Below are 11,389 nucleotides of genomic sequence, written 5' to 3'. Positions count from 1 at the left end.
GGGGGCCTCTGTGTGCGCACATAGCGAAAAAACGGCCCCAACCCCCCCCTCAGCCTCCCCAGTCTCGTTACAGCCACAAGCCGTGGGGGCACCGGGTGGCCCAGGGCGTGCGCGAGGAAGGCGAGGCGCTCCACGTGTCGGGGCTTGCCCCGATGAGTAGCTCCAAGCGCAACTTCCGTCATTAAAGAAAAGAAAAAAAACCTGTTTCTTAAGTTGCCTCCTGAATAAAATGTTTTCTTCGGTCCGCAGAATTACCTCACCATGGTCCTCGCAAGCGTGGAGAAGATGGTTGGTCTCCAGAAGAAGACTTGCGGCATCAGGAACATCTGTATATTGGCCCATGTGGATCATGGTGAGAGAGGTGCTGGTGGCGGGCACAGGGCTTGTGAGGAAAACTTGTGCCTGTCCTAAGTTTGAGTGATGGTGAGATATTTTGGTCACAGTTTTAAAGCCATAAGTTTTCACGTCTTAGCTTTAGGCTGTCCTAATGCTGACTCTGAGAAGCAAGTTTGCTTTACGCACATTTCTTTTGACCTGACGCAGTTGGTCTTTTAGCCCTTGAGAGCATTACATTATAACAATTTGGAGTTGTTGAGATGGAGTGTTTTCTGCTGTTGTGATGCTGAATGCTGTAATGCCTGAGTAAAAATATTGTGTGTGAGGTAGGCTGTTGTACTTCTGTGTTTGCTTAATGGAAGAAGTTTGTTACATCGGTGTAAATAATAAATATTTGGTTTGGGATTCAAATATTTTGTCTAATTGCCTGATATGTTGAGGCTCAGATGTATTGTTTGTTATTTCAACTGCTTTTCCAGTCATGACGGGTAACTTTGTATCTACTCTTCAAAAATAAATTTGTATGTACCCAACAGGTGAAGTTGAATAATCAAATCTATTTTCTTTAAAGTTAGTATGTACTTTAGTGGCATTTTAAAACCTTTATTAATCTTGATACCTTAGAACACTGTATGTTGTCACCTTCAGTAATATTGTTGCATCTTTTTCTACTGTCTGTATTAATTTAAACTAATTTATTTTTCTTTTCAGGCAAAACTACTCTAGCTGATTGTTTAATATCTAGCAATGGAATAATCTCTAGCCGCTTGGCAGGAAAGGTAAAGTTGAACGAACTTAAGATGTGTATATGCTGAGATCATAAATTAGGGATGACTAAGGAATTTCCATTTCTGGTCTTGCTAAATGTCATGTTCTCACAGTCATGCCCTTTGACAGTTGGTAAGTAACTTGTGAAGGTAATTCTGCAGACTTACCACCCTTCTTTTGTGTTTGCATACAGCTGAGATATCTAGACAGTAGAGAAGATGAACAGATCCGAGGAATAACAATGAAATCTAGTGCAATTTCGCTGCACTTTGTGAAAGGTAAGTTTTTGATGCTGGCAAGTATAAAATTTAATATCTATTTTTGTACAGTATTTACAACGATTTTGTACAGAATTTATAGTGCCTGCTTATGCTCTGTTGTGAGTTGTTCAGAGGGGTTTTTATAGTGTACTTGCAATCTCATCTTTGTTACGTGCCATGTTCCTCACCAGTCTTATCCTTAGGTGACTGAAAACCATGAAATACATTACTAACAAGCTTTTGCAGAAAAAGAAGGGTAACAAGCAGAAAAATTGCACAAGCGGAAAGGCCACCATTAGTCTTTCGATTGTAAAAACCAGCTGAAACTGATCATCTTCCAGCTAAGTGTTGTAAACTGTGGTTGGTTTACTGTTGAATCTGAAATGACTTTGCTTTTGATGGTTAGAACCTTTTCTGCTGTTTTTCTGTTGTATTGAAATTCAGACTCTAATACAACTTCTGAAACAGGAAAGTTATTTGATCTTTGATTATGTCTGATGATAAATGCTCTGAGTTCATTGAAAGTTGACTGGAGACTGCTAAGCAGAATTTTTTGGGAGCAGTAATGTAGAAAGTATTGAACACTTCTATATCAATACATTGAAGGTGTTTTAGTGATATGGAGTCAAAAGCATGTTTTAAAAAATCCACGAGGTTGAAATGAGGCATTTTATCAATAAATTGTTTTTTATGATAGTCTGTTGTGATGTATCTTTAAAATGCAGACTAATGCAGTTGATTTGTGTTTTGGTTGACTATTTTTAATGCTTCTACAAGCTTCTTCAGGGCTAGAGTGGGTTTTTTTCTTTATTTTGTTGGCTAGTGCATTTTGTTTTTAATTTTCCAAAGGTATTTGGGCATTGGAGGATGAAGATTGGCATTAAGAGTGAAATTAAAACCAGTTAGGCACAAGCCACTAGCTGTTATGCTGCTGATGGCCATCCTGTCCTACTGGGGTTTTTCTTAAGCACAGTTACTGTCAATATGGTCCTCAGAAATTAATAATAGCTTAAGCAGTATAACCAAGTAGCTACAAGAAATAATTTTGAAAACTGTTCTGAAATATTAATTTATTGTTTGATCCTAGGTGATCAGGAGTATCTGATCAATTTAATAGACTCCCCAGGGCACGTGGATTTTTCTTCAGAAGTATCTACTGCTGTCCGACTCTGTGATGGTTGCATCATAGTGGTGGATGCTGTTGAAGGAGTCTGTCCACAGGTGAAATAAAGTATATTAAATAGAGAAAGAAGGTAGAGAAGGCAGAGTAAGCAAATTCTTATTATGTAGAAGTAAAGGATAAGCTGGTTTAAGAAGTATTATTTAATAAATGGCAATGTACTTGAGGTATGGCAGGATAGTTTTGTAGTTGTGCTGAAAAACTGAGCCAGCACTGGTGAGTGGGTGTCATGTCTCAAAACAGTGAGGATGCAGTTTTTCAGATAGTGCAGTATTTGTATAGAGAAGAAATAAGTGTCTTAAGGGAAATAATATCTTTGCATGAGCTTTTAGGCTCTCGAAGGTGAAAAAAAGAAAAAAGGCAAAATAACATTGAGATTGTTTTTTTTTCCCAAGTCCTGCTTGTCTAAGGTTGGGTTATTTTGTTGTTGTGGGTGTTTTTTTGCAGTGAAATTTTGCAGGAAATTGATGGTTGGGCCGAACAGACAAACAAAAAAGCTAACACTATGGGAGTCATATAGTTTGAATGTCAGCCTGTCCTTTATTATATGTTTATTTTTGTTTATTATATGCTTAATTAAATTTTAGAAATACACTGTCATTTTCTTTACCATTCCATCACTTTTGTGGTATCAAGCTTTCTGTAATGGATTTTTTTTTAAAAACCCACTTCCTTCTTAATAGACTCAAGCAGTTCTACGGCAAGCGTGGCTAGAAAATATACGTCCAGTACTGGTGATTAATAAAATTGATCGCTTGATTGTGGAGCTCAAGCTGACCCCTCAGGAAGCATACATGCACCTTAAGAATATCTTAGAACAGGTATTCATGCTGTAGTGTCATGTTTACACACCACAGATTTCTTGAGGTTTTGGGGTTTTTTTGTTTCCTTTTTCTCCATTCTTGAATTGAGCAGTTTTCACTACTTTATAGCTGGAATAGATTTAGTGCCGCAGAACTGTTATTTTCTTACTTTGAGGGTTGAAGAACTGTGACCTTTAGTCTAATTTTTAACACTGAGATACATTTTAATTCTAATTGATGTTGAGGTTCATTCAGTATGCCTGTGATAGAGAAAAGTGTAAAATGCCTCTTGACAGGTCATCAGGAGTCTTCATTTTTAGAAATAATATGCTGCATGTTTTGTTCTTCCTGTCAGATTGCTTTAACTTATTTGAAGGTAAACAAGTAATATCTTTAGACTGCTCCTGATATTGATGGATGCATGCAGGCATAAAGTTAATTAATCTTTTATGTTGCAAGTAAAGTTGCCTTGAAACTTTTTTTTTTTTTTTGTCTTTTCCCCCAGTTTGCTTTTAAGCACTTACGTCCCTTGTTTCACTTTGCCCTCCGTTGTTGTTTGTTGGCAACACCAAGTTCCTATCGCACCATTTCTTGTTCTGGGAGACAAAGCGTATTACACGTGATACTCTATACCCGGTTCCCTTCTCACAGGCAGGGTGTTAGGGTGTTTAAGTTGAAATGTTAGTCTCATCAAAGTCGTGTTGTCTTCCAATGGGCGGGATTAGATGCACAAGCTCTGGTTTAAATTGCGAAATAAATCACAGGCATGCTATCTTGTTAAAAAACAAGGTTGTTTATATTTTAGAGGGTGAGGGGAATTGCAGTGTAATTGTTTAATTGCAAGGATTGTGAAAGAGTGAATGAATCTTAGGATGTTCTTACATATCCTTCTGTAGATCAATGCAGTCACTGGAACACTCTTTACCTCTAAAGTCTTAGAAGAAAGAGCTGAGAAAGAATCAGAGAGTGAAACTATTTCAGACACAGTATCAGGAGATCAGATTTATGACTGGAGTGCTGGATTGGAAGATACTGATGATTCACATCTTTATTTTTCACCTGACCATGGAAATGTGGTGTTTGCCAGTGCGATTGATGGCTGGGGTTTTGGGTAAGTCTGGTATTTAGTTACTAACTTTTTTTTTTTTTAATTGATCACTGCAGTTAAAGTATTTTCAGTTGCTTCATATTTCTGAAGATTTTTATAGATTTTTCTATTATATGCATCTTTATATATAATAAGTTCTGATATATTATCAACACTGGACAGCTGAAAATACTACCAGCTTTGTCATCTGTGTAACACGGACCCCTGTTTTACTTACACAGGAGCTGCAGAACCCACTGTAGTGTCCAGCCTAGTCTGGTAAACTTAGTATTTTATTAATTGCTGGCATTTGATAGGTTGTAGTACTTTATTTTCATTCAGGTGCATTTCTCGCCTCTTGTTACCCAATACCTATGTATTTCTGTTTCAGCAGTTGCTAAAGAACATTGCAGAGATGTTTACTTAAACATAAAAATTTGGGGATGGAAAATTTCAGATTTTTTCTGGATTTTGTTGCATTGGAGCTTGTGATTAGTTCTGGTTTTCAATCCTGTTCTTGGTTTTCAAGGGCAGCAGGCTAGTGTAAAGGTTACACGTGTTCTGATTGCTAGCCACAAGATGGAGTTGTTGTCTTCATCATGAAAATATAATTAAAAAGCTGTACTTGGTGATACAGTGCATGTCTTTAATATTGCAAAACCTTATAAAAAAAAAAAGTCAGCTCCAGGATTTTAAGTCAAAGTCAAGTTCTTAAATGAAGTTCTATATTTAGGTTGTTACCCTTCTGGTTTATGTTGTACAGCGGAACAGTATTTTGATTTCTGTAGGCTTTAGCTTTCACGACTTGTAATTTTTCATCGAAATTCCATGGCAAAAATGGATTATGCTAGTAAACTGTTGTTGTACAGAATATTTGTGATGCAGCTGTTAGAAACTTGTTCAAATTTGGAGACAAAATGTGAACGTTAGCGGATGGTGAAATGATTTAGAGCTATCTGCTATTTTTGTCCCATATGGATAAAAGATTGGGCAATTTGCAGCTTGCTTTTGTTTTGGATACTGACAAAGGCTGTGGGAGGGAATAAATGAAAACAAAAAGCTAAGTTTTTTGTTTGGAAAGTTCAAAGATGGCCTAGGTTTAGGATTAGCATTTTAAGTGTGCTGCCAGGGAATGCTGAACATTAAGACAAATGTTTTCTTGAAGAAAATTATGCAGTGGAGTAGTTTGTTACAATAAGTAGAATTATAAGCTCAAAAGTAATTTAGAAGCTATTTCTTTAGATCAAGCTACTTGATATTTGCAAGTAAATGATCAACTATTAAGTTTTTATAGGCTACAGAACTACATTCTGATATAAGCATGTGGTCATAAACACCCCATGATCATCTATCTAATGAGAAATATTGTTCTTAAATGGTAGGTGAATATAATGGTTGTTTTTGTAAAAGTGTGACTTCAGATAGTTATCTTCCTTTCTTTTCCTCTGATAATTTCTCTGGAGATAGAATTAAATTCCATACAAATGTGGCAGTAAATAGATTTGTTTCTCTACCTCTGAAGTTTAGCAAAAAGTACTTCATTTTGAACTGTTTGATACAGGAGTTTACTCTCTTATGTACTTCCAGGTTATGCATCTCATTTGCAGTAACATTGGGGTATGTACGGAGAGGTGGAGGAGAAAATGTCTCTCAAAGCGTGCTTAAGGCTTGAGAGTCTCTAATTTGTTGTTTCCAGAGATAGTACCTTATGTTGATTCTCTTTTTTTAAAAAAAAAAAAAATTTCCCCAAAGCTATTACCATTTGGTATAAGTTAGTAGCTGCTATTTCTGCAGAATGGAATGTATGATGGATGATTAATCTTATATGCTGATTTAATCTGAAGTTGAATGATAACTGATCAAGCTTTAGTTGTTTCTTTGTATTTACTATATCCATGTCACTTGAAATATTTGTCAAGTAGCTTGAACCTGATTTGCAGAGTTTCTATACAGCAGAAATCTAAATGTTGGTTGTAATTTAACTTCGAATGAGAGGAGTAAATGAGCTAGGCATGATGAAGCCTTAGTTTTAGGATTGATATATTGGTATACTAGAGAGGCTTGATGGCTTTTTGTTTATTCTTTTCCCATGCTATAATGATATAAGGTGACCTTATAAAAACTTACAATGTTTTTATTGAATATGAGGCTAAAACCCATGTTTGCCAGGATTTCCCAAGTTTTAATCTCGTTCTCCTTTGTATATTGAAACTTTGTAAAGATTCTACTGATTGAACTATCCTTGTACAAGACTGAGTCTCAGCCAAAAACATTTATGCATCTAACTTAGACGAGGACTGTTTGTATTCTGCTCTTGGGTTTGGGTCAGACTGTTTATACATCACACAACAGACTAATTTGTGTTAATCTATTCTTTATCCCACAAAATGTGCCTAGAGCTTGGACAAATAAGAGGACTCCTACCTGCTAGTTTTCTTATTTGTGCCTGTTCTAATTCTGAATTCTTCCTTCACATTCTGAACATGTTTTAATGTATTTGTTGAGGTTAAATGAAGATTTTGGATTTTCTGATGCTACTTTGTTTTTTCTGATGAATTGGCAGGCCCTAGTTCTGTTGAATCATATAACAGGGAAGTGGGAAAGGAATTTATTCCTTCGTTATTTTCAAGAGGCACTTCTGTAGTGCCAGCAGTACCCCGTGGTGAAATATGGATCGATGGAGCCTGTTCTTAATCAGCCTTGACTGCTCTTACATCGTTGTGGGTTCTGTTCCTTAAGCCATTAGGCACTGCCAGCCTCATCTGTGTAATCAGTACATATGCTTTTCTCATAATCCTCAAATGTTGAAAAATGCCATAAATACGTGTGCAGGAGCTGTTGGCACAACACCTGTTCAGAGTCTGGGGTAGTTTTTTTGAAAAATAAATAATCTCATTTTTGGTCTTAGTTCAGAACTTATAGCTTATGTCTTGCTGACATGGGTAGGTCTTTTTTTAGGTGTGTAAAATTTGAAGAATTCTGGATTTCTAAGAACATATCAATTACAATTTTTCTGTGAATAGGATTGTTCTGATTGTAAACAGATACATGTTTCTGCATTCACAGGGAATGTATATGTGGATTTTTCTATTACTGCTCACTGAACATTGTCAGCAAGGAAACCAGAGAATATTGAGGACTCCTCTTGTAGGTCATAAGCAGCCTGCTCCTGGGAGCCACCGAAAAACACAATTGGCTTTATAACACAATTATGGCATTACAGTTTTTATTTTCTGGGTTTTACTTATTATTAAGGCAGTGGTTCAAAGAACAAGAAGTGCTCCTAAGTAGTTAATTATAAAAAGAATTATCACCATCTGATAGCTGAAGTGTGACTCAGAAAGGATACCTGGTTTTTAACTTGTACTGTTCTGGTCACAGACCATAGTTAAATGTGGTATGGGATGTCTTTCATGCAATAAATTTGAGAGTCATCACATAAATTATTTAGAACTTTTGTATTACGCTTTTCAGTTGTTACTGAGGGCGTAGTACAGAAATATTTATTTCAAATAAACAAGTTCAACCTTGAAGCTGGCTCGAGACAAAACAAAAACATACAAATACTCCTAGTATTTTTAAGCTGTTATGACTAAATATTTTTGCAGGTGTAAATGATAAACAATGTGAGCTAAAGTGAAGACATTTGGAAAAATGGGAATAAAACAAGGATAGGAGATGCGTGTGACTTTCACATAAACTGTATCTTGCTTAGGCTGATCAGCGCATGTAAACATCCTGACACTTGTATCAAGATGCATTTTCTTTCCTTCCAGCATTGAGCATTTTGCCAAACTGTACAGCCAAAAGATTGGAATCAAGCCTGCCGTACTTCTGAAGACTTTATGGGGAGATTATTATTTAAATACAAAAGCAAAGAAGATAATGAAAGGTGATCAGGTAGGGAGGTTGTCAGAAATACTACCTGGTTTTTATTTTGGTTCGTTGTGGGTTTTTTTCTGTTTCTCATAGTATATTCTGAAAATTGACCTCAATACCTTTTCAGTTGATATCAGTGGAGGTACAAAGTCATGAGGATAGCCTTGCACCAGCCTCTGGACAAGGGAAGGTTCCAAAACTGACCATTCAAAAGGATTTAGGATTTAGAAATAATTTTTTACTTGAACAGAATTCCATTGAATGCTGTACTGAAACCCTGACCCGAAAGCTATATTTCTCTTACATTAAGTGTTTCCACCACTAAAAGTTGAGAGGAGAAAGGAGTTTCCCTATTTTCATTTAATGATGATTTTGTGTTTTCGTAAGTGAGGATTAATAGTTTATAAAAAGGGTGATAACCAGGCTCAAGGTAGATGTCTCTGTTTATCATGCTCTTTTTCTGAAATTGAAACCTTTGTTCTTCACTTTGAAATTTCACGTTTATTTTGTGCCTTACACCGTTCTTATAAGACAAAGTGTAGAAGCAGTGATCTGGTGTAGAAACGAGTAACTGTCTTGATTTTGAATAAAGGTTTTGCATCCTTCTGATAGAAATGGTCAGCTAGAACTGCAGTCTTAAGCCTATTGTAAAAGGCAGGAATTGCTGGTAATTAGCTGTTTCTGTTCTACCAGTCAAAAGGAAAGAAACCTTTGTTCGTGCAGTTGGTGCTGGACAACATATGGAGTCTGTATGAAGCTGTTATGAAAAGGTGAGAAGACCTTTAAGATTTTCAGGGCATCTCTTTTCACATGCTGTCGTCACTTTTTTTTTTTTTTATCTGCTCCATAGATGTTGTAGATACTTGTTAAGGATTGCTACTGTTTTTTTGTTTGTTTTTCTCAATTTGTTTATTATTTTCCCTACAGAGACAAAGAAAAAATCGAAAAGATAGTCACCTCCTTGGGATTGAAAATTGGTGCACGGGAGTCACGGCACGCAGACCCTAAAGTTCATCTTAATGCCATCTGTAGCCAGTGGCTTCCAATATCTGATGCAGTCCTCTGTATCCTTAAGGAAAATACTATTTTTGTTCTATTGGCAATTCTCAGACTTTGAAGAGCGCTCACATGTTTCAGTGTGTGCTTTGGTGTGATATGTTCCCTTTTTTTTTAAAGTCTGTGTCAGTGCTAGTGGACCTGTTTTCTCACTTGTAATATTAAGTATCTTAAGTACTCTTGTCCATGAGCTTCTGAAAGTATCTGGTGTTGTTTTAGGCAAATGCATTATTAGTCCAGGATCAGCCTTTGCTGTTTGTCTGCTGTGCGGACAGTCTTGTCATCATTTATAATATGATACAATATGTATTATGGTAGGTACGCACAAATTATTGATGCGTAAGTACTAATTAGTTCTGTAAATCATGCCCCAGTTGTGCTGTGCTTGGTTTCCCAGTTGCACACAGGGTGAGCCACCCCTACTTAGCTTTCCATTCTGCCCTTGGGTAAATGCCAGAAATTGTTGCTGGCTTGAGAGGGAGCTGGCTGAACTTCTAACAGAGCTGCATCTTAGTTGTCTGTTGTTGCTGTCAGTGGATAAGGTTCATTTAAAGAAACATTGAAAGCATTTATCTTCCTGTTATTTGCATTAAGTAAAGAAGCATAAATGTATGAATATGTATTCTTAGCAATATGTTTTAGCCATGGTGTGTAATAAGCTTCCCAGTCCTCTTGACATCACTGCAGAGAGAGTGGAAAAGCTGATGTGTGTTGGAGCTAGAACATTTGATTCTTTGCCACCAGAAACTCAGGAACTGAAAAGCGGTGAGTGGGTGTTCTCCATTAACATGAAGGTTGTTTCTGTCTTGGTGGGTTTGTTTGCCTGTGGATCATAAATACGTAGTAATCTCTAGATTTGTAATTATTTTACTTGTAGTACCTTTGTGGATGTTTGTCAGTGACATGTGAAAGTACCATGTCTTATCTTTTATGGCCATGCATTTTTCTTCAATCTCGTATATTCATGCTTTTTAGACAAGCTCCAGGTGATGTAAAGGTTTGAATATATGAAATCACATTTTTCTTCCAGATTTGTCAGTCTGAAAAAGAATGTTCCTAAAGGATCTTTTCAGACTGGTTTGTAGGGAACAAAGAGGCCTCATTATGTATGTTCTGCAAACATATTCTACATATTCTACAGAATATACCAGAATACATTTTTTTGCAAGGTAATAAATGTTCTCTGCTGTTTCAAGACGTAGTTTAGTAAAAATTAAAAGATACCATTCTTAGGCTAGTAACAGTTAAAAATATTTTTTAACTTTGTATGTGTGGTGAAAGGTGCTTATGGAACAGTGTTTTGAAGAGAGCTACAAGAAATCTGAAGGGGTGAGATATCAACTCTCCAGTTGAGATGTGAACATCAAACTGATAGACTGTTAGGAATTGTTTCCTGGGGGGTGAGGCAACTGATACTTTCATACTTTAGTGAACATTTACAAACCCTGTATTTCCCAAACACTATTTAATACTGTAAGTTAATTAGAAATTTGCCTCTGCTAACTCAGATCTTGCTACTCTTGGTTATGAAAAAATAATGTACTTCACATACAGTGAATATCTTGCTTAATTGTAGTACCAGTCTTGCACTTCGTTTGCTCAAGCACGTTACAAGATAGTCTTCTCATACATCAGATGAAAGAGAGAAGTGTAGGAGAAGATTTATGTTCTGTGTTGGTGGAAATTTTGAACAGTGGGAATCTTCCAAGTGTTGAATAAGTTTTTTGTGTGGATCTTTCATCCTTTGAGGAATATCCATTCTTGGAGTTACGTTGTTATGGTTTCCTGAAGACGTGAGCATCAGGACAATTGCAGAACTTCCTCCTTTAGTTTTAAAGGAAGTAGAATACCTTGAATAAATAGCTTGATCTTGGTGCAAAGCTGCTTTTTATTTTCATTCTGATATAAACCAGGCTATGAACTCAACTTTAAATGTCAAAACAGTATGTTTAGTTGGAGTATACGTGACTTGCTATGAAGAGTTCTATTTTTACAATTTTGCTCGTATTATTTTGTTGTG

The 11,389-nt window shown here is 36.4% G+C and overlaps 1 protein-coding gene across 1 annotated transcript in view; it reads left to right on the top strand.

Annotated features, from left to right (window-relative positions):
- Positions 1–261: 261 nt before the first annotated feature.
- Positions 262–11,389, top strand: part of EFTUD1 (elongation factor Tu GTP binding domain containing 1) — a gene marked incomplete at its 3' end in the record, with an annotated part of 56,837 nt that continues 45,709 nt past the window's right edge. The window contains exons 1-10 of the mRNA XM_009866804.1: positions 262–352; positions 1,048–1,115; positions 1,298–1,382; positions 2,452–2,585; positions 3,228–3,365; positions 4,244–4,458; positions 8,211–8,334; positions 9,007–9,083; positions 9,241–9,377; positions 10,012–10,134. Of these exons, the coding sequence (XP_009865106.1) occupies positions 262–352; positions 1,048–1,115; positions 1,298–1,382; positions 2,452–2,585; positions 3,228–3,365; positions 4,244–4,458; positions 8,211–8,334; positions 9,007–9,083; positions 9,241–9,377; positions 10,012–10,134 (1,192 nt within the window). The remainder of the gene's footprint in view (positions 353–1,047; positions 1,116–1,297; positions 1,383–2,451; positions 2,586–3,227; positions 3,366–4,243; positions 4,459–8,210; positions 8,335–9,006; positions 9,084–9,240; positions 9,378–10,011; positions 10,135–11,389) is intronic.

The sequence above is a fragment of the Apaloderma vittatum genome, unplaced genomic scaffold, assembly GCF_000703405.1.
Source record: "Apaloderma vittatum isolate BGI_N311 unplaced genomic scaffold, ASM70340v1 scaffold26713, whole genome shotgun sequence".
Lineage (NCBI taxonomy): Eukaryota > Metazoa > Chordata > Aves > Trogoniformes > Trogonidae > Apaloderma > Apaloderma vittatum.
Note: the sequence above shows the minus strand (reverse complement) of the source record. Positions and strands in the feature narration are given on the sequence as shown.